Source organism: Pinus tabuliformis, chromosome 8 (assembly GCF_031772625.1).
Source record: "Pinus tabuliformis cultivar Carrire ecotype Pingquan chromosome 8, CPIR1, whole genome shotgun sequence".
In the NCBI taxonomy this organism is placed as follows: domain Eukaryota; kingdom Viridiplantae; phylum Streptophyta; class Pinopsida; order Pinales; family Pinaceae; genus Pinus; species Pinus tabuliformis.
Genome location: NC_142294.1, coordinates 776206134 through 776233244, shown reverse-complemented (window position 1 = coordinate 776233244; position 27111 = coordinate 776206134). Strand labels below are relative to the sequence as shown.

The window sequence follows — 27111 nt, the reverse complement described above, 5'->3', positions numbered from 1 at the left end:
GAATCTCTTCTATGGGTTCATTGTGTTCTTCGGTGGAAAATTCTTGTATGGTGGAAATGGTTTTATTGGTTCAACTCCATTTGTTGGACACTTTATGGTCTAATTGCAGCACAATTGGGTGATGTGGATTCTAAGATAAATACAATAGAAGGAAAATACAAAAATACTATATTTTGGGAGAAGCTACTTCTTGAGAGTTGTATTTTACATGGTGTGCATTCATATTTTATTTTCTGTGATGTTTCCTTTTCCATTGAAACATTCAACTTTCAGATTTAGGCATCAAAGAAGGGGGTGCTACTACATACGAAGTCCTGATATATAAAATTTACGCTGTTAAGAATGGATTTCATTGAACTTGATAACATTTCTACAACTCCATAAATCAGTCTTTTCAATATGTTAAATATGTTGTAAAGATTAATGTATATCACGCCAATATTACGAGGGATTTTGCCATCTGTAGCCTCGAAGACTTCCAATTTTCTCTATAACGAAGATCTAGCTTAATAGAACATTTCCTTTTTCCTTCATAATGATCAATAATGAATATACGACAAAAATCAAATCTACATAAAGTAACATAGTGTCCATTCTTGCTAAGATTTTTGCTGAATTGACTTGAGCAACGGAAAAGCATGCGAGAGATATGATTGAGATTGGGCCCGAGTTCACTAAGTGAGCATTACAAAATTTTGCACAGAAATTATTTTATCAAATTCATCGATGGTCACTCATGGATATCAGTAGCCCCCAAGCAAAAAAGCTAAGATACTGAAAAAGAGCAAACTATATATTAAGCCCAATCAAATATCAATGGCATCAGAAATCGGATATTTTGTATCGCAATTAAATTATACATACAGCACTAGGACTGATCTCTTGAATAATGATGTTTTAGCGTATTCCGTTCCATAGTCAAGAATATCTGATTCCATGAACTGCACCGAGGATATTATTACAGCATACATACTATCCAACAGATTATGACACAGAGGCAACCATATTCTCATACAAATGCCACATATTTACTAATACCATGCTTATCATATTCCTAGAACCATGCTAACTGCACAAGGCTGACTAATATATATATATCAGAACAAAACATAATTAAATCCTCCAAACCGTCTTAAAGAAAGCTTAGGATGATATGGAGTAAAAAGTAAATGCCTGCATGATTTTTCGATCACATGCCTGAAAAGAGATGCACCATCATCCTAAAACTCCAGATGCATAAGAGCCTCAAAATTAGAACAGAAAAGCAAATCAAGCTTTATTTGGTCAAATTTATGAAATCCAACAAACTAAAATTCTAAGACTGCTTAATCATATTTGTACATAGTAGTTAAACATGAGTTTGATGTTCATGTTTTAACTGTTGGCCTCATAAGTCCCATGCCAGAACCACTTCCAACATGTTTAAAATCGGTTGCCTCCAAGTGGTCCTCGTGACCAGAAAATCCAGTACCTCCTTTTTCCAGCGTGATCAAATGCTTTTCTTTGCGGCTTCTATTGCAGACAAAACAAACCCCATCTAATTTAACAAATTTCTCTGCACACTTTTTGCAATAAATATGGCCACAAGTGCTGATTGCCATTAGTGTATGCATGTTTGTTAGTGTATCTTTGCAACTAGGGCAAATAGAACTGGCCCCCAAAACCTCAGATTTTTTATCATGTCGATCCTTGGTAAAAATAACTGGAAAAAGAGACTTCAACTTCAGTTTCTCTTTACCCTCTGGGCAAATTGTATCAAGTGAAGGTGCCTCAACTTTTGCTTGAGCCTCGGGAGTTGCTAATGGCAGCCAAAATGCTTTCATTTTCCGAAGAGCCTCCGCTTCAAATGTAGTCACTTTAACACTATTGGCCCCATGAAAACTATTTTTGTTTCGAATGTGATTTTTGTCATTATATTGAGGTACAACACCATTGTTTTGTTGATCAAATGCATCAAGTTCCTGTTGCCTCTTTAACAAAAACTTCTCTTCTTCCTCCTCCTTCTCCTATTTTTGATGTGCTTCATAGCTTGCAAGTTTCCTGTCAAATCATACACCGATAACACCAGCAACTTACAATACCCACTCATAAAAAATTTAAATTAAAAACCTAAATATATCAAATATTTTGTACTCTCAACATTGAAGTGTTGGCAACCTAAACTAGTCATTCTACTGATAATGAATAGGGATACAATCCCAGCAACACTTGTTTCTACCATGTAGTATCCAAAATTCTAGCTTAAACTATATGCAATGAATAATATGACCCCATAGTCAAAATATGCATAGTGGCATCCAAAGCTCAAAGCAGATTAATGTCAATTATGATCAACCTCGGTACTATGATAACTGAGCCATACAAATGTCCAACTCCATTGAATCCAGATTAACAAGAGCCATCAAAGCAGACTAATGTCAATTGTAATCTACCTTGGTACTATGATAACTAAGCCATACAAATGTCCAATTCCATTGAATCCAGATTAACAAGAGACATCAAGAAATAAAAGGAATAATATTATAATCCTATTGGCCATCTGATGTAAATCTGAAATTCCCAACAAATCAAAAGGCAGTGCCATTCATACAAAATGTAACCATATGATTCCTTCAAAGAAAATAACATAGACCCTGGACAGACATAAGAGCTTTATTCTGGCAGGTGGAGGGATATCATCTACCCAGGCAAAGAAGGTCTAGTAACTAGTCCAACAGGCTGCAGTCTGGAAGCAAGTTGAAGCACTTGCAATGATGATGGGACGGTTAAAATTTGGTAGCCTTGACCCTCAATACAGTTGACCAAAGAGTTTCAGGCTGTGGGTTGTGTTGATGCTGCAACATTGGTGGATAAATGTCAGATGGAAGTCCTAGGTGACTCTCTCTTCGAAAAATTTGCCAAAATATGCCACCTTTGTTGCAGCAATGTCCATCACTTGATACTTCTCGTCTAACTCTTTGGCTTTGCTTAAAGTATCTTTTCCTAGGGTATAACCTTTTGAAAGCATTATTGTAACCACTTTTACTGCTGCCTGCTCTATGAAGGGTACCTTCTCTGTTTTATGTGCTGAGTTGACATTGACAGCTGTGTTGAAATGAGAAGTTGAGAAGTCTGAAAGCCATAAGAAAAAAATTTCTTCCAACAATGGGTGAGCTCACAGAATTCCTTGCGCTGGAGGGCCTGGAAATGGGTAAACAAACAAAAAATCAAAACGAGAATACAGCTGCTAAATAATTTTCCAAAGAAAACCCTGAGGATCTATAAACAAACAAAACAATTATAATTTCACAAACTGCTAATCTAAGGATGAAGAAAACAAGTATAATTTTATGAAGAAGAAGCTGAGGATAACCATTATAATTACAGTTTTACAGAGAAGGCCCCAAGGATTTATGGGACTGCAAAAAAAATTACAATTTTATAAAGAAGGCTAGAGGATTTATGGGAGAAACAAAACAATTCCAATTCTATAGACTTTCAGTCAGAAAAAGATTCTTGAAATACAACAGAAGAAGTAGCTAGTTGAATTTAATAGAAATTTCACGCAAATTTTGAAAAAAATGAGTGCATGAACGAAAGCTTCAAAGATCATATAATATCGATGTCATCGGCCTAAAATCTTTAGGATTAAGATTTTTTTATATTTTTCCAAAAGTGAAAAAATAGCCGATTAACAGGAACAGCAAATACATAGCTTCGCTGGAAGAAACGATTGACTGATCAAGATCAGCTAATTTGTAATTAGTCATAAAAGAAGAAAAAAACAGCATTAAAGATCGCACGAAATACCGTCTCAGTCCCTCGCGCATGCCGAGGTTTCTGCCAGTCGAACGATCAATCATTGCCGCAATTTCAACTGTAAAACGCAGTCGGTAAGATTTTTTTATATTTTTCCAAAAGTGAAAAAATAGCAGATTAACAGGAACAGCAAATACATAGCTTCGCTGGAAGAAACGATTGACTGATCAAGATCAGCTAATTTGTAATTAGTCATAAAAGAAGAAAAAAACAGCATTAAAGATCGTACGAAATACCGTCTCAGTCCCTCGCGCATGCCGAGGTTTCTGCCAGTCGAACGATCAATCATTGCCGCAATTTCAACTGTAAAAGGCAGTCGGAGCTTTCAACAGCGAGCTATAAAACACCAGAAGTATGAATGAATTCCGTCCATGACTCTTTAAAAATGTGAACCTGAGAAACAGGAAACTTGTACACTTGACGCAGGATATGCAAAACTAACCTGTGTCGCTTCAGACCTCAGGGCGAGCGACTCTTCACTGATCAGAACGTTCTTCATTGATGATCTAATGGCTGGAGATTATTTAATCGTCTAACAATCCATCTAACGGCCTACATCGAGACACGGTTGCATGGAGGGGAGTTCCTTTCAGAGGGGACGCCTTACGGCGTAATTATGAATTTTTAGGTGCGTTCAGCGTGGACCGGAGCGTGCATCGAACACATGACCTTCAGACCAGCGTTTCCTCGACGCTCTCCCAACAAGATATAGAGGCAATAACATTATCATTATCACTCATTTTCTCTAATCTTCGAAGATCCTCTACCAACTGTGCATGGCTGATCGTTTCTTGTCTTGAAACAATAACAATTGGGCATGACCATGGTTTCCTCTACCAACTGTGCATGGCTGGTCGTTTCTTGTCTTGAAACAATTGGGCATGACCATGGTTTCCCTCATTAAGAAATCTTCACATATTGCCAAGGAGAGATTGCGATTGCGAAACCACCATTGAAGACTGAAGGAAACCATCCTTATGTTCTTGACTGTGGAACACGTGACCTTTAGATATTCAGTCTGACACTCAGCTTTCCCTGACGCTTTCCCAACAAGATATAGAGTCAACAACATTTGCGATACCACTCATTTTCTCTAATCTTTGAAGATCCTCTACCAACTGTGCATGGCTAATTGTTTCAAGATCCTCTACCATCTGTGCATGGCTCATCGTTTCAAGATCCTCTACCTGAGCGTGGATCAAACACATGACCTTCAGATATTTAGTGTGACACTCAGGGTTCCCTTGACGTTCTCTCAACAAAGCTATCTTCCCTACTTCTAAAACATCGGCGTTACCAATGGAAACACCATTGTTACGTTGTTACCATTCAATTTCTCTAATCATATAATAACCGATCGTTTACCGTCTTGAAACAATTGGGCATGACACTGGTTGGAGTCCTTGAGGAATCTTCACATATTGCCAAAGAGAGATTGCGATTGCGAAATCGGCATTGAACAATGAAGGAGACTGCTATGGAAAAAATTCCCATTCGTCGATTCCCATTGGTCGAATCCCTCTATCAGCTCTTAACTAAATGCAATGGTTGAATTTAAGATTCCTAAGAGCGGGAAAAAGCAAAAAAGTTAACTAAATTTAGAAAAAAGCAAAACCCAAAAAAATAAAAGTTAACAAAATTTTAAAAGCGGAATATTAATTCCATTCTTGAAAGCTCTACAAACAAAAGAAAAGTTTAACTGTTATCTCTTAAATTTATAAGAGCCAAAGTAAAATGTTAAAAGTAAAATTTAAGAAAACGGTTCATTGATTTTGAAGAAAATATTAGGCATTTCAAATACTAACGATGGTAAACTACAAAAGTAGAAGTAAAACTTTATCTTTATAGCTTGGAAATAACATTATAAGAGAATGAATCCACAGAATTAAAATTTGAGGATAGGTTGTTTAATAACAATTTTTTTTATTAAAATTTATATGGTTTAATAACATTTTTCAATAATAAAATAATTTTTTATTAATAATAAAGCTAATTAAAATATAATTAGTTTATAATTTTTTTAAGAAATTTAAATGATTAATAATATAACTAAAACATTTATCTTAAAATTTCAATTAATCTATTTTTTTAATATTTCTAAGAGTTTTGTAAAACTCTAGGAGTCTCAAAAACCATAGCTACTAAATCACTCGGGGTTTTTTTAAGTACAATCAATTAGTTATTGGATTAAAACTATGAGGGAAATTATAAAGAAACACTAATTGAGATTCGCAATAATATTTTGATTTGAAAAAATATATATTAATATATGCATTTATATATTCACCAATTATAATGAATTTATTATTAGATATTTTTGTAAACTGCACTATATATTAGCTTCCACAAATTGTTTTCCTTAACATTTGAGCACTATGACAACTATAATAATACAATATGTTTCCCTTAACCAAAAACCATTATGAATGTCAAATCATTGATATGATGCATAACCATAGTGCATTATGATCTTTAACACAATGAATTCTAAGAACTATGACCCATAGTAGACATTGTAACTCTTGAAATGTTATAACACACATCAATTTTAATATCAAACACATTAACTATAACATTAAAACTATAACTTCTATGCACTTAAAGTGGTCTAACATAGTCAAGATAAAGATGAAAGAAGTGTAATTCCAAATTTACTCCCATAAAAAAGGATAAATGTTGAGAATTTTGGAGATAATATTTTGATTATTGATATTGACCTAGAAAACACTTTTCATGAGTCAATATCATTAGAGTCAACATATGGTAATAATTTTGTAGATCTTTTAAGGTCTTAATGTTAGTGTGTGAATTTCATTTTAGTTATTATTTCTTCACGGTTTAATTTTATAAATAATTATATTTTTTTCTATTTTATCCTTCTATGCATTAAAAAATATTCTCTATTTGGTTTCTATTTATTCATCTTTATGTTATTGGGTTAAACATATATTGTTAAAATAAGTTTTTATATCTTAATTTTTTTTCTTACTTCTAATTTTTTTCCTAGTGAGCATTAAATTAAATGTTGAGTTTTGAGTCAAATCTAAGATGAAGGCTTGTTGTTCTGCTACTTTCATCCATATATCAACTATTAGGGATATATATTCTAAACACATTACATAAAACACATATGAAATCCCATTACTTTACTTAGCAATGGCATTCAAAGGAAACAAAACACAACAAAATGGGATGATAGTATAAATAGTACTTACATAAAACATGTATGCAATCTCATTTCTTTATTTAGCAATGACATTCAAATGAAACAAATCACAACAAAACAAGATCATAGTATAAATTTACTTCTCCATTATCCTTGTTAGATTTAACAATAGTGTTATGTTTTTTGTTATTTTTTCACAATTCTCTAGCATAATATGAATAATTAATTTTTTACATATGCATGATATGTATTATGCCATTCAAAATAAAATGTTAAAATAAAAATAAGATTTTACATTCTGATTTTTAAAATTAATAAATATATTAAACAAAACTCATTAAAATAAACCCCCATTCAAAAATACATGTTACCATTGTCATTTTGCATTGATAGGGAGAGTCTCTAACATTAAACTCACTATGCTAGAAGAAATTGGTTAAATGACCATGACAACAAAAGTCGACAACTAAGAAAAACACATTGGTGACATGTTGAATATGAACCAGTATGGATGTAAAAATTAAAATGACTCCATTTTGTTCCCCTCTTTACTCATTTGGCTAGCCATGAAGCAAAATTCACTAGTTAGCCAGCAAGAAATCTTTAGAAATCTTCCAATAGATAGAGGGTACTTGAACACATACAAAAAGTGTTTCATTCCTCATTGCACATTTAGTTTTCCCTCAAAATATCTTAAGTTTTGTATGTCTACTCTTTAGATTTAGACCCGAAAGAGGTTCTATATCATCCGACAACTCACCAAATGTTTAGAGAATCAGTTAATAATCTAACATAATATTCCTAGTTTTACCACCAACATGAGAAAGAACAAGGAGATATACTTTTACTTATTTCGTATGTTTAAGAAGAAGAAGAAAGGGAAGCATAATTTTACAAGGCCATTTATATTTGACCTATTGGCAGCTATGATATAATCCCCTAAAGATGTGAAAGAAAATATTCACGGATCTCCTAAGAATATGAAGGAAAATATTCATGGAGTTCAAAACAAAAGGGAAGTAAACATCTACAATCAATGGGCATGAAATCCTGGCACATATTCAACTTTAAGACCCACAACATCAATATAATCTACACTAAATTGCATGAAAAATTTTGAGAATACCATAGAAAAGCATAGGAGAAAAGAAACCTAAAGAATTGCAACAACTTCTAGCATAATCTATTCAGCCTAACATGCTACAGTTGCTTGGACATGGAATAGATGTATTCATTGAGAAAATAACATAGAAAATGATGATAGTTCAACAAATACAACAACATAAGAAATTGACTCCACACAAACTTGACATAGAAAATTGAAGTTCATCATAGGCATAAGACCAAGGATAATAAACTAAACCCAACGGGAAAAAAACAAGTTTTGAACATCGAATTCACTTTTGATTCACCCCTTGTTACTACAATAACAATTATAAAAGAAAATTACGGTCAAGATAAATTGTGATCCAAGAATACCTATACTTAGGAAGTTTCATTGAAGCATTCTAGGTTGGATGGCATATTAATGGAAATGTCAATGAAAATAATTTTAGGAATATAGGTTATTTCAACCTCACCATTAATTGATCAACAAGTTCGGTGTGTATAGTCAAATACACCTAGCACTTCGTCTATGATATAAAGAAAGAATATTCAAACATACCTTGTAAGAATCCTAACCATATCATGCTTTACACAAACATATATTTAAAACCATAAAAATATTTGTGAGAATAACCAAGAAAATATAAAAAAATAATGAAATTGGATAGTAATAAGATTCAACAGACAAAACGACAAGAAATGGAGATTTGGTTGGAATGTTAGAACTAGGAAATAAAACAACTTAATATAAACATTAGAATAAGAAATAATGATCCACCTTTTGCTGTCCAATAATTAGTACATAAGTTAGTTGAACAAAATGAGCAGCTCAATTCCTTGTCAAATGTATTGGAAGACAAAGCGATAGTTCAAGAAATTAATAATTATCCATTATAATTCACGATTCTCACCAATAATTTTCCCAAACAGAGAAAGAACTAGAAAAGAGATTAGATCACACAACTAGACTTAGCATAGTTTTTAAAACTTGGCCAAAATATTTGACATCCACATGCAATTGGATAAAAAATAAAGAATTTCTAATTTTAGAATTATAATCTCAAAAAGCAACTCTACCTTTCCCTATTGTTCTCTCTCTCTCTCTCTCTCTCTCTCTCTCTCCCACGCTCTTTATCCATCCCTTTGTGTGCCACTCTCTATATCTCACTCACTCTCCTGCCCACTATCTCTTTATCCCTTCACCTCACTCTCTACCACCCTCTCCATTTCCTTCTCCCCCACTCCCCCTATCTCAACCCTCCCTTTGCCCATCACTCCCTCCCTCCATCTATCCATCAACTTTGCTCTCTCTCTCTCTCTCTCTCTCTCTCTCTCTCTCTCTCTCTCTCCTGTTCCCATCTCCCTCTCCTAGCCTTTCTCTCTCACCTTTTCTCTTCCCTTACATGCTAAACTTACCACTACATCTATCTCTTTCCCTCTCCCTTTATCTGACCCTTTTTATCCCTCCATCACCCTACCCCCCACATCTCTCTCTCCCTCCCTCTCTCTCTCAAACTCCCTCCCTTTCTCTTTCTCTCTCCCTTTTTATACTGTCCTATTACCCTATCCCTCTCCAACACTCAGTCTCTCACTCTCTCTTCGCTTACATGTTTCCCCTCCCTCTGCCTCCCTTTCTCTCTAACTATCCCTCTATCCTACTCCCTCTCTCTTCCATATGTTGTCTTTAGCCTAATTGACATTAAAATGTTGCCCCTCTCTTTCTCTCCCACGTGCACCTCTTCCCTCGCTATCACCATCTCTCCCTACCCCTTACTTCTATCTCCACACATCTCCCTCCTTCTACCCCTCTATCTCTCTCACCCTTTCTCTCTCTATCCCCGTATGTCCCTGTTTCTCACTCACTTTGTCTCCTCCCTACCCATATCTCCCAATATCTCCCTCACTCTCTCACCCATTTACTGCTCTTCCACCTTCAACATCTTCCTCTCCCTCTCCCTCTCCTTCTCCGCCTCCCATCCTCACTACATATATCACTCTCTATCTCCCCTCGTCCCCCATTATTTACCTCTCTTAATTTGGATTTCTCTCCATATCTCCCTGGCATAGTCTCTTCCCCACTCCCTCTCCCTTTCCCTATCGTTCTCTCTCTCTATCTTTTAATCACACTTCCTCTCTCCCACCCTCTCTCTCTCTATTTCCATTGTGTCCCTCTCTCTATATCTCACTCACTCTCCTCCCCCTCATCTCCCAATCCCTCCACCTAATTATCTACCACCCCACACCCCTCCTTCTCCCCCACTCCCCCTCTCTCACACTCCCCCTCTCCTTCTCCCTCTCTCCCTCCATCTATCAATTACCTTAGTTCTCTCTGTCTCTCCTCTCTCTCTCTCCCTCTTAGTCCCCTCTCCCTCTCCCACCCTCTCTCTCTCTCCCTTTTTCTTCCCTTACATGCTACCCCTCCCTCTACCCCCCTCTCACTCCCTCTCCCTTGCTCTAACACATTTTATCCCTCTCTCATCCTCCCCCCACATCTCTCTCTCTCTCTCTCTCTCTCTCTCTCTCTCTCTCTCTCTCTCTATCTCTCTCTCTCTCTATGCTCTCCTATTCCCCTCTCCCTCTCCAACCCTCTATCTCTTGCTCTTTGTTCCCTTACATGTTTCCCCTCCCTCTACCTCCCTTCCTCTCTCCCTCTCCCTCCATCCCACTCCCCCTCTCTCTCCCATATGTTGTCTTTAGCCTCATGGAGATTAACATTCCTTCCTTTTTTTCTTATTTCTATAACCCTCCATTCCTCTGTCACTTTGTCTCTATAACACTCCATCTCTCCCTCATCCCCTCCCTCCATCTCCCTCCCTTCCTCTCTCCTTCTCTTTCTTCATCTCCCCTACTCACATTCTCTCCCTTACTCAACCACCCCTTCTCCAACTTTTCCCTACCCAACTCTCTGTCTCCCTCCCTTCATCACTCCCTCCCTCTATCCCTCTTTATCTATCCTTCCTCTCTTCCCATTCCTCCTTCCTATATATATCTCTTACTCTCACTCTCACCGTTATCTCTCTTTCTCTCTCCCCCCACTTTGTCCCCCATCTCCACTCTCCCTCTTCTCCCCCTATTTCTCTCTCCCTCTGTAGCCATCCCCTCACCCTTCTCACCACTTGCTGCCCCCCATTCCCCACCCTCTCTCTCTCTTGCTATCTCTCTCTGTCCCCCTTCGGCCCTAGCCCTTCCACTCCCACTCTCTCACTCCTTCTTAATTTCCATCTATCCCTCACTCTCTCCGACATTCTCTATGTCATCCCTCAATCTTTATTTCTCTCCTTTCTCTCACTCTTCCTGCCCCCATTCTCTGTCTTCACATTCCAACACTCCCTCTCTCTCTCTCCCTCTAACAACTCCATCTCTCTCCCCCAATAATCCCTTCTCCCCTTCTTCCTCCCCTACCCTACATAACCCCCCCCTTCACCTTCCCTTCCCTCCCCTCCCTCTCTCTATTTTCTCCCCTCTCTCTCTCTCTCTCTCTCTCTCTCTCTCTCACACACACACACACACACATTAACTCTCTTTTCACTCTCACTACTCTCTCACACATTCTCTCCCTCCCTCTCATTCTATGTCTTTCTTTATCAAAATATCTCTCCCTCACCCTCCCCTCCATATCTTTCTCTTTCCCCTTCACTGTCTATCCTCATACCACCCCCCCCCCCACACACACTCTCTATCTTTCACACACACACGCACATAGACACACTCCACTTCTCCTCTCTCATCCCTCCTCCTTAACCTCCCCCCTCTCTGTGACACTCTCTCCCCCAATCCCTCACTACCATGTCCCCTCTCACCCTTCCCCTTCCTCTATCAATCTTTCCCTTTCGTACCCCCTTTCTCCTCCTCCCCTCTCTCTTCCTCTCTCTCCATCTCCTTCACTCTCGTCTCACACATTCTTTCTTCCTTACTCTCTCACTCCTCTCCCCCTCTCTAATTTTCACTATATGTTTCTCTTTCTCTAACTCTCTACCTACCCCTACTCTCACTTTAACGCTAAATCTATCTCTGTCTACCCTCTCTTTTTTTCCTCTCCTTTTGGTACATCTACTAGTCTCCTAGGACTCCCTATTCCTCAGTCTCACTCTCAGTATCTCCTCTTTTGTCAATAGCCAGCCAACATGAAATCCGTTAAACATTCCAACCATGTTTTTCACTGGAAAAATTTTCCCTTTGAGGATGAGATGAGGTCCAAAAATTTCCTTTTCTTACATGCTCTGCCACCACACACAACTAGTGCAATTTCCTTGAAATCTATCGAAAATGGCAATGAAGGATAATATTCAAGTAATTGAATAGTTCTTGTTCTTCATAAAAAATAAGCAGTTTCTCCTGATCTTGGGCTTCATATTACACTTGTTTTGGAAGCCGAACCTAGTGGAGACCCTCAAAATCCTACAAGTGATTTCTGTTGCTTCATCAGAAATAAGCATGGTCTCTAGATCTTGGACTTTAGATTTCTATTCTAGGTCAGCTGGTTGAAATAGGTATCAAGAAACTGCCACGTCTTCTAAAGGATAAGCTTTTTCATCCAACTCATCTTTATTCTAAACTAATAAATATTTCAAAAGGAAACTTACCATTTGTGTTACTCATTTTCTAAGTGACGAAAATTAGGTAACCTTAATTTCTTTCACGTTTGAGTTTGCAATATATTGAATTTGCATTATATTGGAGCTTTTTGTTTTTTAATTATTATTATTTGTTTTTTGTTTCTTAGTTATTGTTATTATTAATATGGCTTTATTACATGGTAAGATTTTTATAATAATATAAATTAAAATAAGAGTTATAAATTAAAATACATTTCAAAAATAAGAATTTATAGGTTAAAATATATTTTAAAAAAAATGTACCTAAAAGTTAAAACTAAAAATAGATAACATAAAAAATTATTAAAACTTTATAGGTTAGAAAAATATTTTTAATTCAAAATAAGAAAAAAATATATGGTAATTTTTTTTGCATTTCATATACAGCTGCCAAAAAATTGAATGATAAGATTTACATAATTTTATGATAACATTTTATCTCGGGAATTGAAAGCATTGCATTTCAATTTTACGTCTTAGCTATGGTCAAATTTAAACATATGTATAAATATTTTATATTAATAACATGATATTTATTTGCACATTTCAATTATTTTTTTCATTAGAATCAAAATTTTAATATGATATTTTGATCTTAAAAATGATAAATGATAAATGATAATCATGAAATATTGAAATATATATTTAATGTTGAATAGAGAATTATTATTTTCTTTTACAAAGTAAAAACACATTAAAATTTTATGAATTAAAATTTAGTTATATTTAGTTTCTTTTAGGCACAAAAATCATAATAAAAAAAATGATTTATAATATAAAATTAATTTTAGTGTTTTTATGTTATATAAAATAGTTTTATAACTTAACCATATAGGATAATGTAACTCCTCAAATAAGAAAAAATCTTCTGTAATTACCATCAACAACTTTTATACCTTAACCCACTCATTGCACAATGTATTCAAAGGTTAAAGGGGTCATTAGAGACACAAAGAGCTGGCACATGAATTAAGGATTGAATTAAATGGTTATCCGTCCAAGCTCATGGATACACTCCATTTGTCCTCACCTTTATAGGGGTGATGACTCTTCCACTTGAGTTGGATTAATGCAAAGGCAAAAAAACTAGAATGCCACATCGTCTCGATTTCAAGTGGCTCAGACATGGGGACTCTAACCCGAAGTAATCCCTAACCTTAACATTTTATCCCATTTCATCTACCTGATGAGAGAGTGAAACTCTGAAACACTCAGGGTGAGAAGCACTAGATTGAGGATTTCTACCTCTGCCTCTGCGTGCCTTCCTTTGATTCAAGAAGAAAATGGCTATCGCCTTCAGGTAGGAAACAAAAACAAGGTAATCCACTAGACATGGTTTTTATTATTTGAAAACATAGTTACCTCACTCATCTTATTTATACTGACCACCATAATTGTTGCAGGTGTGCTCAGATGGAAGGTCTCGACTCCTCCCTCAATCCTGAGGGTTGAACAGAGATAACCCTCTGTCGCAGAGACCATGTATGTTCTATTCCAAGACACTCTCTCTTGTTCTCATTTTCCTCTAGTAGTTGCGGTTGAAAAATGATGGTGGCTTTCAAATATGCGGTGTTCCTACTAAGGCATCATTCGTCTCAGTTATTAAAATAATTAACATAGTTACATTTAAGAATTATCTGCAGGTACTCTTCCTAAGACTACCTCTAATGATTTTTTTTCTTCATGGTCTTACAGGTATTTTCTCGACCTCGACTTCAGAGTTAATGAGCCTTCGAGAAGGACCTATACCTGAACTAAATTTATTTGCAATTGATAGGTTGGTTACCCAAATCGATAATCTACTTGTCTGATACACTAGGTTCAGCTCCACATTTGGGGGTGGGGAGTTTGCGGACTCTCGGCATAGCCAAACCCTCATCGTAACCTGAAATTTGCAATTGATTTAAGAATTAAGGTTATGTCGATAGGTCGTGTCCTATTTGGATTCGAGGCTTGGTTGCTTGGACTATACTGAAACTTTCCGAATGTTTTTCGAACTAAAATGTTTATGGATGTTGCTTAATGCATGTGCTGCCAGATATGACTTGATTTTATTTTTGGTTGTATTGAATGTTTGATGGGTTATGGAAAATCTTTGCCAAGCTTCGGCCCTTGCCAAGGCAAACTAGGTATCTGAACAGATTCATGGAAGTAAGAATGTGTCCTGTAATGAAGGGAAATGATTGAACCAAGGGTTCAGAACAGAGGAATATTTCTTAGTTGTTTTAGCTCTTCGGACTTCCAGTTTATATAATACTGTTTTCATTCATGAATTCCAATGGTGATACATGTTTGTGAATATAAAGATGCATGCATAATGAAAGGTGTTGTATATATGCTAAATCTTGATTATGTGCATAGTAATAAGTCTGGCATGTATATTGAATCGTAAATATATGTTAAGTCTGAAGCTATATATATATATATATATATATATATATATATATATATATATATATATATATATATATATATATATATCCCAGTTTCAATCTTGTTTTACAATCGAAAGAATTTTATGCACTTAAATTAGAGTGATATGGGTTTTTCCTTAACAACCCTAGTTAAATGGAAATGAAAATAATGTCATAAGTTTGATATCAACCCTAGATCAAGAGGATAATGACTTTTCCTCTTAATGATGCAATATAAACCAAACTCATTAGGACATATTCTCCCACCCTCAAGGACCTATTCAGATGTAAGGTTATCAACACTTTTCTAAAATTATTTGATAAACTAGGGGAAAACATGTCTTGTGAGATATTTGATACTTATTAAAGAGGATAACAACATCTCTTCACCATAAAAGCAAGATATAATAAATTGAATAAAAGAAATTATGTAGAGTTAAATTAAATTTGGCCACCTTTCCATATTGGTGCATCTATTACAAAAATTCTAATTGCTGTGATATATGAAGGTGAAAACAAATTACTTATAACCAACCATAAATTGTATTATTCCAAGGAATAAGTACTTCATAAATTGTACCTTGAAGTGAAAAATGTAGTGTGGCCTCAACATAGCCTCATATGCATAAGTTGAAACATTGCACTTAAATATCATACATTTAAAGACTAATTCTATTAAGAAACATAAGAGTAAAGTACAATCAAGCTTGCATGCAAGCGAAGTAAAAAAGCATGGGAGCTTAAGGAGATAGGCTCCACCTTGCTCCTTGGCGAAGAACCATGAGAGGACTATAGAGAGCATGGAATAACAAAGAACTAGAACTAAGCAGAGAGAACTACCCTGAGGGGGCTATTACTATCACACGACTTTTTTTTTCCTTTTTTCTTGCTTACTTTAACACATCCAGTAGAGTTTGGTTGAGCCGAAACAAGTTGAAGACTATTCTACCGTGGCGGCGGAATATCCTTCCTAGAATCTGAGGACGAAGTAAGATGAGAACGTTTCTGGGATATCTGAGTGATGGAGGGGTTTTCCGGATCGGCCAAGGGAGCTTCCAGGAGAATTTCAACGTTCTGCCCATCTGCTAGAATTTCCTCCTCATCCGAACTGGAGGAATCTGAATCGTCCGTAGGGGGAGGAGGCACACAAGGATTCTAACTTTTGGACTTGGGCTTGCAGTTCAGATTCTTATTTTTGTCAAGGAACTGGGGACAGGAACTTTGGAGGTGTCCTGTTTGATGACAATGGCGGCAACAAAAGGTTGTATTCTCGTAATCCAAGGTTTGGGTCCAATGGAAATCTCCATTCTTGAGGATAATCTGATCCAACAGTCCTCTGCTAATATCTATTTCTGCACAGATTCTACTGTAGGTGTAAAGCCCATTTGCCTTCCGAGAAGAATCTATAGCCAGGTAGCATCCTAAAGTTTCTGCAATGGCTATGAAGACCGAGATATGCCATAGATGCGCCGGAAGGTTCGGGAGCCTGACCCAAATGGGAATCTTGGTGATAACAGTTGTAGAAGGGTCGAAGTCTAGAAACCAAGGAGTAAGAAAAGGCCCAGCCGATCCCTAGAACCAAGGGCCTCCCATTAAAGCCTTCTGGTAATCTTCATTTAGGTCAAAAAACACAATGAAGAATCCTTTTGAACGTAAGTATCTCTGGCTTTTTTTAGTCCAAATGGTATGAATCCATTGGTATAGATCTGATGTGTGTGGCCATAGCCCATTAAATCTGCATACAAGTGCGGATTCTGCAAAACGTTGATAGCAATCATCAATCCTGGGATGGGAAAGATTGATGGAAGGAATGTCCTCTGATTTATCTACTAGAAAAGGCTTTGGAGCCTCAGATGGATGGCCTGCTGTAGAAGAGGGTTGAGAATGGGTAGCATCTTTGCGGACAACGTATTTGTAAGAGAAAGAAGGGGCAGAGGAGGTTTGCCTAAAGGAACCCCCTCTCAGACGAAAAGTAGTTGCAATAGAGGCGTCCCTCTGAATGTTGTAATAGGAGAGAGGAAGGGTATTCATAAGTTTCTTACCCTTGTATATTAGTCTAAGGCAAGATGAGGGGATCCCTAGCCGACATTCAATATTTTGCAAAAGGTCCTGCACAAGATCCGTTGCGCGTGCCCATTGCATTGTTGTCTTGCCCGAGAGGATGACTTGGATCTAGAAAACATGTAAATCTTCATGCAGATCTGGTTCAGATCTGGCCCCTGCTACCCGGCTCCAACAGGTCCAGGATTTCTTAGAACCATGGCGAGGATAAGGAGGGTTATTCACTAGCGATTTAGGTTCTGGTTCTTCTGCGGACTCCTTGCTCCGTGGGTGAATGTCAGTGTCGCAGTCATTGATGGCGTAGTTGCCAGAAAACCTGGTAATATAACCCTAGATGCAGACATAGGCTCCCTCCGGAATAGGTCTCAAGTGCAGCCAAAAAAACCGCATTCATATTAGTTTTCTTTTCACAGTAAATAAACTGACCCATTTTCATCTCTTCAGCCGCTACGAGGATCTCCTCCTGTTGCTTGAAACAGAATGGGTAACTATATAGATATGCATAGTGAAGCGTCGTATCCTGGTTCACATATATTGTCTGAGGTTTTTCCCCTGTTGTGTCTAGTTTGTGCACTATAGTTAGGGCACCTCAGATGAGCAGGTATCCTCTAGTGATGGCTGCGGGATTGAAAACAGAAACTGTTCCCATTCTCTGTACACTGATAACACAACCTAGCCCGGCTTCCGCCTCTGAGTCGGCGCCAGATTTCGCCTGTGCCTCAGTTGTCGCATTTGCATTCTGATGGAGGTGGCTGGCATGAGATGCTGCAGTAGCGGTCCCGGATCTAGTAGCTTTAGGGCCGAAGACGAACCAAAAGAGGGGGAGGGGTGCTTTCTGAATGTATTGGAAACCCGGTGTATCAAAAATGCAGTAGAGCGGAGGTCCCTGATTGAAACGCGCTTCGCCTGCATCAACAGGGCCGTCCAGAGGCCAGACGGCGGCCGAGGGCGAGGAGGCGACGACTCTGCAAGTAGGGTTCATCTTCGGCTCCAGTATTCAACCCATATATATATATATATATATATATATAACTTTAAGTAAAAGAAATAAATTATATTTTAATTAAAATGTACTTATCTCTTTATTTCTATTTAAATTGTGATGAATATGTGTATTTTCTCACTTTTCCCTTTTTTTCACCGAAATAATGTGAAATTGTGTAGAATACATTATGTTTTTCATCTTAGAATAGTTTTTGAAGTTTTAATATTTTTTATCTTCTTACGTGTTATCCCACATGTGATGTTTAATCTTTGTGTGATATTTCTCATGCACTATTTGGTCTATTCCACATGACTCCAAATCTACCAAGCCTACTACAAATCTTCACTAGGAAAATTCAAACATCAAAATAAGAGATTTCCTAGAGATTTCACCTCTGTAGTCATCCTCCATCTACTTAGTTGTAATTAAACCATAAAGGAGGTTAGCCATATACAAATTGACTTAAGTATATTCAAAAAGAATAATTCAAGGTGATGAAGAAGTCTTTAAACTATAAAGGAGGTTGACCCATATACAAATCACCTTAAGGATATTCAACAAGAACAATTCAAGGTGATGAATAAGACATTGATAGGGTACATAGGATATTAATTACCAAAGTTAAAGCACTCAATCATTAGGCCAATTAAGTAAACTATAAATGTTTAATAAGTTAGTTTTTGGTAGATTTTCTATAATGTGGCATGCAATACCATATAACAATTGGAACAAATAACATTATAATGATAAATAAGGAAATATTAAGACTCTCAATTAGATATGCAAAAGAATAATATTTTCAATTATGTTTTTATGGATGAAACACACAAAACAAAATTGTTGACATTTGCCCTAGAATTATGGTTATATAATGAAATAAATGATAGTATTTGATCTTTATTCACTATTTTTTGCAATCACTAATAAAAACCAATAACACATTAATAAAAGTTTATTTTTAGAAACATTTCAAAGAACTCTAACCCTAATTATCCATAATTTTGGAGAGAAGAGAGAGAAAACATTTATAGAAGACAAATTAATGACCACCATCTATAAAAGTTCCTTGATATAAACGATCAATGGATATTTTCATTACAAAAAAAAGTAGTCATCCCACCTTACTCAACTAGAAATTATGTCACTTAATATAAAACACTCGAGACAGATACCCACCACCATTTTTTTCAGAAAATGACATGATAAAGTAATGTTTAAATCTTGTGACCACAATACTGAGTTCATTCTTTCAAAAAATTCCCACTACACTTCAATTGTTTTAGAAAAATCAGCCCTTTATTGGTAACCAGTTAATTTATTATGCTAAATTCACTTTTGAAGGGAAAAAATTTGAACATAATGTTTCTTGATTGAAAGTATAAAGACCCAAAACCTCAAAAAAAAATTGTATGATGGGTAAAAAATCCAAATTCCAATCGTCTTCGTCATATAGATTAGGCTAAGTTTTTAAGTTTTTTGAAAGTTGTGGAATCTCCATAGTCTGGTTTTTCAGGATCAAAATTCCATATATTTTAGATCTTAGTTTCTTGGGATTTCGCCACATTTTAAAATTGATTTAAATGTTAAAAAAATAGCCAAGGATTATGATAAAAAAAGCTTTTCTAATTTGTTTAAATGAGTGAAATCTTTGTACTTGCAGTACCAAAATTCGAATAAGTGGAATCTTCCTACTTTGGGTTTTTTGGTATCAAAATTCTTTGTATTTTAAAATTTGGTTTTTGAGATTTTAATTTATGTTTAAAAAATAGGCTATGATTATAATGAAAAGAGTTTTTTTAACTGAGTTAAATAAGTGAAATATTTTTACTTTGAGGACAAAAATTCCAGTAAGTAGAATCTTCCTACCTTATGTTTTTTGGTATCAAAATTCTTTATATTTTAAAATTTTATTTTGAGATTTTAATTTATTTTAAAATTGATTTAAATATTAAAAATTATTTGATCGATAAATTTGTAGATGATTGGAGAATTCAAAAATTGAAAGAAACCTAAATCATTAAGATTAATATCCTTTTATGATTCCTTAAAAAAACCCACTCCATCCCTCCATTACTATCACATTGTTATCCATCCCTATAATAAATAAAGTAATGTGTAAATAACAGAAGTGTTCTCGAAATTGACGAGACAATGTTGAGATTATGATCGTTTAGAAAGCACCCACTCCATTCATCCAATGCAATCACACCATTATGCATCAATGTTGCAAGTATTCCAATAAAGCAACCTGTAAATATCAATAAGTTTTCTAAAATATGATGAGACAATTCCCAAAAATTACTGGACAAGGTTGCACCAAGCTGTGAAGGAGTTGTTGAAAAAAAGAGACTTACATCTCTTGAAAACTTTTGACTGATTGGGGATTTTTCTTTGAAACAACTGTTGAATATATCTGTGGCAAGAAACATATATATTGATTGAGGCATATATGCTTAGAAAAAAAGGAGGTTGATGTATATTTTTTATTGCTCACGTATATATTTTATGATAGAATGTATGCACTCCATTAAATGCCTTAGCATTTCTCTTTTTTTCATTACTTTGGGTTTGATATGGAACGTTGCAACCAATCAAAGTCAGTTGATGAACTAAGGTTAACTATTTATCCCACATAGCCTTGGCCACTTTTGTGCTTAACAGCTTTCATTCTTTTTTAGGTTTGGTTTCACTTCCCATCTCATAGTTTATTCAATTTCACAAGGGGCTACCAATCTATGGTTTACCATTTTTGTGGGATTTTATTCTTTTTTAGGTTTGGTTTCACTTCCCATCTCATAGTTTATTCAATTTCACATGGGGCTACCAATCTATGGTTTACCATTTTTGTGGGATTTTTGAAGCTGGCATTTCTTAACTACTACATATTCATTAATTTTTTAGCAATTGAACTACCCTGTCCATCACCAATTAAACTACCCTACTACAAAGGATCATTTATTTTCAACAAAGAAGTTCAATTAAATTTAAATAAAGAAAGTTCTAATCATTTTTCTTTAACAAATTAATATGAACTTAATTAACAACATTTTATTAATATTATTTAAAAATGAAATTTAATTAGTTTCAAAAATTTATATATTTTAATATTAATTATTTTTTACTAAATTAAATATATATTATAATAAAAAAACATCATAACATTATAATACCTTATAGCTATTTCCCATTCATACAAAAAAAAGTTTGTTATAAAAACATTTCTAATAGCAAAAATATTTCGATTTTTTATTTTATCTATTGGGTTGATTTACTCATTGAGTCTAGATGCTCATTCTATAGTCAGGTATGTGTAACCATGTTCGTCTATCATGAAATTGAAATTTTGATCATATCCACCAAAATAAAAATTTAAAAATAAATAAATCACTATACAAAACATTTAAATAATGTCTACTCATAATTTTCTTTTATGAAATCAAAAAATAAATAAATAAATATACAAAACATTTATACCATATCTATTCATAAAAAAATTTACAAATGAAAAAAATAGATAAATGGCTCCCTATAAAATCATGTTAAATCCATATTTAAAATAAATCTATTATGATAATATTATTTTTTTAGATTATCTTACTTTACAATCGATGATCGTTCATATAAATTTGGAACCTTTTAAAATTTCCGTCTATTATATGTGTCAGCGTAAAATCTTGGAGTTTTTAAACGAGAGTTGGGATTCCAATTATCCTTCTTGAAATCTTGTTCAATGTTTGAGTGGTGTGTTAGCGTAAAAGCTAAAAGTGGGAGGGCATGTGAGATTCCAAATCTCGTTCTTGTATCCCTCTTGGAAGTGGGAGCGCACATGAGATTAAATGGCTTTGTCCAATAATATATGTAAGTTATGTTTTTACATTTTATAAATGCATTTTAGATTAAATCTTCTAATTTTTTATCTTAGATTTTGTTTTTACATAATTACTATGGTTAGCTTTTATATATTTTCATTATTAAATTAGATATTAATACATGTAATATATGTTAAATAATTTTTTTTGTATTTTTTTCTTTTATTAATACTATATACTTTCATTTATTTGAAAATAATTTTTTTATTAAGGTTAGTTAGTTCAGTTTATTTTTTTAACGATTTTAAAAGTTATATAATTAATATGTAATTAAGTTCTACAATATGGTATATTTTAAACTCAGATAATATAATGAAAAATTGTTTGAATTGATATAATATGAAGGGATATTGTGTTTCTATTAAAATCTATATTACAAAATCAAATAGTGATGTAAATATTTTTTAACATTAATTTTGAATATGTGTTTTATTATTGTCTCAACTACATCATGTATGTATAAATTCCTAGAGTAGACTACAATAGGCTATAGTAGAGTAGGGTAGAATAGACTAGGCTAGCCTAAAGTAAGCTAGAGTAGACTAGATTAGAGTATGCTATGCTAAGCTAACTTAGAGTAGGTTAGTCTAGGATAGGGTACAATAGGCTATGGTAGGCTAGGCTAGGGTAGGATAAAATAGGCTCTACTAGGCTAAACTAGCCTAGGCTAGGCTAGAGTAGGCTAACTAAGACAAGAGTAGAGTAGGCTAAGAAAGACTACGCTAGAGTTGTCTAGGCAAAGCTAAGAAAGAGTAGGCTAGGCTAGGATAGGATTGAGTACACTAAGGTAGGCTAGGTTAGAGGAGGCTAGAGTAGACTAGGTTAGGCTACACTAGGCTATGTTAGGCTAGAGTAGGCTAGCCTAGAGTAATGTAAGGTAGGATAGAGTAGGCTAGGCTAAGCTAGGTTAATCTAGGCTAAAGTAGGTTACGCTAGCCTACGCTAAACTAGAGTAGGCTAGGTGAGGTTAAGATAGAGCAGACTAAGGTGGACCAGGAAAGGTTAGGCTAAAATATGTTAGGCTACGCTATAGTTGGATAGTTGGTTAGAGTGGGCGACACTAAGCTAGGCTAGATTAGGTTAGGCTATAATAGTCTAGGCTAGAGTAAGGGAGGATAGAGTAGTATATGGTAAGCTAAGGTAGGATAGGGTAGGAAAGGTTAGTATTAGGGTAGGATAGGCTAGACTAGGCTAGGGTAGAGTAGGATAGGCTAGGGTAGAGTAGGATAGAGTAGGGTAGAGTAGAGTAGGCTAAGTTAGAGAAGGCTAGAGTAGGCTAATGTGAGTAGGCTAGGCTACGGTATGTTGCGATATACTAGGCTATGATAAGGTAGGTTATGCTAGAACAGTCTAGGCTAGAGTAAGCTAGGATAGAGTAGGCTAACCAAGGCTATAGTGGGATAGAGTAGGAAAGGCTAGGCTAGGAGAAGCTAGAGTAATTTAGAAAATGTTAGGATAGGATATTCTAGACTAGGCTAAGGTAGAGTAGGATAAAGTAGGGTGGAGAAGAGTAGGCTACGCTAAAGAAGGCTAGAGTTGGTTAGACTATGCTAGGTTAGTATATACCAAGCTATGATAGGATAAGCTATGCTACAGTAAGCTAAGTTAGGTTAGGCTAGATTTGGCTTGGCTAGGCTAGGACAGAGTAGGGTAGCCTAGCGTAGCCTATAGTAGGCTAGGCTAGGCTAGGCTAGGATATGCTAGAGTAGGTAGCCTAGAGTAGCCTAGGTTAGGATATGCTAGAGTGGGTAGCCTAGGCTAGGCAAGACTAGGCTAGGCAAGACTAGGCTAAGATGGGCTAAGCTAGGTAAGAGTAGGCTAAGATAGGATAGGCTAGAGTAGAATAGGCTAGGCTAGGCTAGAAATAGTCTAGGCTAGGTAAGGCTACACTGGGCTATGCCAGCATGGGCTAAGCTAGGCTAGGATAGAGTATGTTAGGCTAGATTAGCCTAGAACTCAATAGGATAGACTAGTATAGGCTAAGGTAGAGTAGGCCAGGCTAGACTAGCAATATCTAGGCTATGAAAGAGTAGGCTTAGCTATGCTAGGAAAGGGTAGGCTAAGGTAGGCTAGGCTAGGAAGAGTAGGATATAGTTGACTACGATAGTTTAGGCTAGGCTAATGTAGGATAGAATAGCCTAGGCTAGGCTAGGATAGTGTAAGTTAGAATATGATAGGCTACGCTAATGTAGATTACAGTAGGCTAAGATAGGCTTTGTTAGGCCATGCTAGAGTAGGCTAGGCCCCAATAGGGTAGGCTAGGCCAGGGAAGGGTAGAGCAGGCTTGCTGAGGCTAGGCTAGAGTAGGCTAGGCAGGGTTAGGGTAGAGTAGGCTAGGCTAAGGGAAGGTAGAGTAGGCTAGGCTAGACTTGACAAGGTTTGAGTAAGCTAGGCCAGACAAGACCAAGCTAGGCTAGGTTAGTGTAGGCTAGCGTAGACTATGCTAAATTTGGCTAGAGTAGGCTAGATTATGATTGGATATGCTAGATTAGGTTAGAGTAGGATAGGCTAGGCTAGGCTGGAGTATTTTAGAGTAAGCTAAGATAGGCAAGGCTAGAGTAGGCTAAGCTAGGTAGGCTAGTCTTGGCTAGGCTATGCTAGAGTAGGCTAGGCTACAATAGCTAGGCTTTAGTAGGTTAGGTTGTTATAGGCCATTCTAGAGTGGACTTTGCTAGGATAACCTATAGTAGAAAAGGAAAAGCTAGAGTAGATTAACCTACGCTAAGGTAGGTGAAGCTAGCCTAGGTTTGAGTAGGGTAGGGTAGGCTAGCTTATGCTAAAGTAGGTTGGCCTCCATTAGAGTAGGCTAGGAAAGGAAAAGTTATTCTTGACTAAGGTAGGCTAGGATAGGATAACATAGGCTAGGCTACCCTAGGCTACGCTAAAGTCAGCTAGCCTAAGCTAGGCTACTCTAGGCTAGGCTTGGATAAAGTATGCTAGTCTAGCATAGAATGGGAAGGCTAGATTACACCCGACTAGGTTAGTGTAGGCTAGTAGGCTAGAGTAGGATAAGCTAGGCTAGGATAGGTTAGGTTAGGTTAGAACATGCTAGGCTAGATTAGGTTAAGCTAGGCTAGAGTAGGTTGGAATTGGGTAGGCTAGTTTAGGGAAGAGTAGGATAGAGTAGGCTAGGCTAGGCTAGGCTAGGCTATGCTAGGATAGACTAGGATATGCTTGGTTATGACAGGATATAGTAGGCTAGGGCAAGATAGGCTAGGCTAGTCTAGGCTGAGCTAGGCTAGAATAAGTTAGGTTAGGCTAGGCTAGGATATTCTAGAGTAGGCTATGTTATGGTAGAGTAGGTTAGGCTAGGATAGGCTAGAGTAGGTTAAGCTACGCTAGTCTCGGTGAGAGTAGGCTAGACTAGGCTAAGTTAGGACATGCTGGGCTTGGTGGAGAAGGGCTAAGGTGCATTGGGTTGGGCTAGGGCAGGGAATGGAAGGCTAAGCTAAAATAGGATCATGTTGGTTAGGCTAGTCTACGATAGAATAGGATAATGTGGGTTAGACTAGGATAGACTAAAGTAGGTTACTGTAAGATAGGATAGGCTAGGACAAGTAATAACATATTGAGTAGGGTAAGTTAGAGTAGAGTAGGATAGACTAGGTTATGCTAAGGTATGCTAGGATATAGTAGGCTAGCCAAGGCTAGGCTAGGCAAGAGTATGGTAGGTAAGAGTAAAGTAGGCTCCCTTAGGTTATCGTAGTGTAGGATAGGCTAGAGTAGACTATAGTATGCTAGGATATGCTAGAGTAGGCTAGGCTAGGCTAGGCTAATCTAGATTACATCAAGATAGAGTAGGATAGGTTAGGGTCTAGTAGACAAGGAAAAGCTAGGCTAGCCTAGGCTAGAATAGGTTAGGCTAGACTAGGCTAGGTTGTAGTAGGCTAGTCTAGGCTAGTCTATAGTAGGCAAGGCTAGGGTAATCTAAACTTGTCTAACCTAGCGTAAGCAGGGCTATGCCATGTTGGAGTGGGATATATTATGCTAAAGCAAGCTAGGTTATGCTAGGAAAGGCTACACTAGGTTAGGGTATAGAAAGGAAGGCTAGAGTAGGCTAGGATAGACAAATATATGCTAAGAACAGTATAGGCTAGAGTAGAATAGGCTAGGCTAGGCTAGGGAGGCTATAGTAAAGTAGGTTAGGCTATGCCAAAGTAGGCTAGCTAGGCTAGACTAGACTAAGCTAGTGTAGGCTAGCTAGGCAAGAGTAGGGAAAGTTAGGTTAGCCTAGGCTAGACTAGGGTAGGGTAAGTTAGGCTAGGCTAGACTAGGCTAGTGTAGGCTAGACTAGGATAGAGTAAACTAGGGTAGGGTAGGTTAGGCTACACAAATATATGCTAACAATGGTCTATGTTAGAGTAGGCTAGGCTAGGCTAGACTAGGCAAGGCTATCTTAGGAAATGTTAGCAAGGCTAGGCTACATAGGCTAGAGTAAAGTAGGTTAGGCTATGCTAATGTAATATAGCTAGGTTAGGCTAGAATAAGATAGTGTGAGCTAGCCATGCAAAAGTAGGATAGGTTATGCTAGACTAGGCTACTATAGGCTACCCTAGGCTAGAATAGCGTAGTGTACTCTAGGCTAGTTTAAGCTAGGCTAGGCTAGGCTATTTTAAGTTGGGCTAGGCTAGGCTAGGCTACTATAGGCTAGGCTAGGATAGAGTAGGCTAGGCTAGGCTAGGATAAATTAGGCTATGCTAGTGCTAGTGTATTGTAGGGTAGGCTAAGGTAAGCTAGATATAAGGTTATAATATCCTAGTCTAGAGTAAAGTAGGCCATGATAACCTAGGATATGTGAGGCTAGGATAGGTGAGGCTAGGATAGGCAAGGCTAGGATATATTAGGGTAGGCCAAGCTAGAGCAATCTAGGCTTGTCTAGGCTACGATAGGCTAGATTATCCTAAGCTAGGTTAGAGTAGGCTAGGTCCAATTATGCTAGATTATGTTAGGTTACGGTTGAATAGGCTAGGCTAGAGTAAACTAAGATAGGATAGTGTAGGCTAGACTTGGCTAGGCTACGCTAGAATAGTTTTAGTTAAGCAAAAGTAGACTAGGATAGGCTAGGCTAGGGTAAGATAAGTGTAACATAGGTCCATCTCATACTAAAAGAAATCAT

At 36.5% G+C, this 27111-nt stretch overlaps 1 protein-coding gene across 3 annotated transcripts; it reads right to left on the bottom strand.

Moving 5' to 3' along the window:
- Window positions 1-1284: 1284 nt before the first annotated feature.
- LOC149237893 (E3 ubiquitin-protein ligase CSU1-like) lies at window positions 1285-4283 on the bottom strand. Of its 3 annotated transcripts, none has more exons than XM_089366885.1 (4): window positions 4035-4283; window positions 3790-3856; window positions 3050-3180; window positions 1285-2040 (listed from the first exon to the last, which is right to left on the bottom strand). In XM_089366885.1, the coding sequence occupies exon 4, from the start codon at window positions 1821-1823 to the stop codon at window positions 1368-1370; it is 456 nt and encodes a 151-aa protein (XP_089223011.1). In that variant the 5' UTR covers window positions 1824-2040; window positions 3050-3180; window positions 3790-3856; window positions 4035-4283; the 3' UTR covers window positions 1285-1367. The 3 variants fall into 3 exon arrangements, with proteins under 3 accessions (XP_089223011.1, XP_089223012.1, XP_089223013.1); XM_089366887.1 differs by having other exon boundaries at window positions 1819-2040; XM_089366886.1 differs by lacking the exon at window positions 3050-3180.
- Window positions 4284-27111: the final 22828 nt, after the last annotated feature.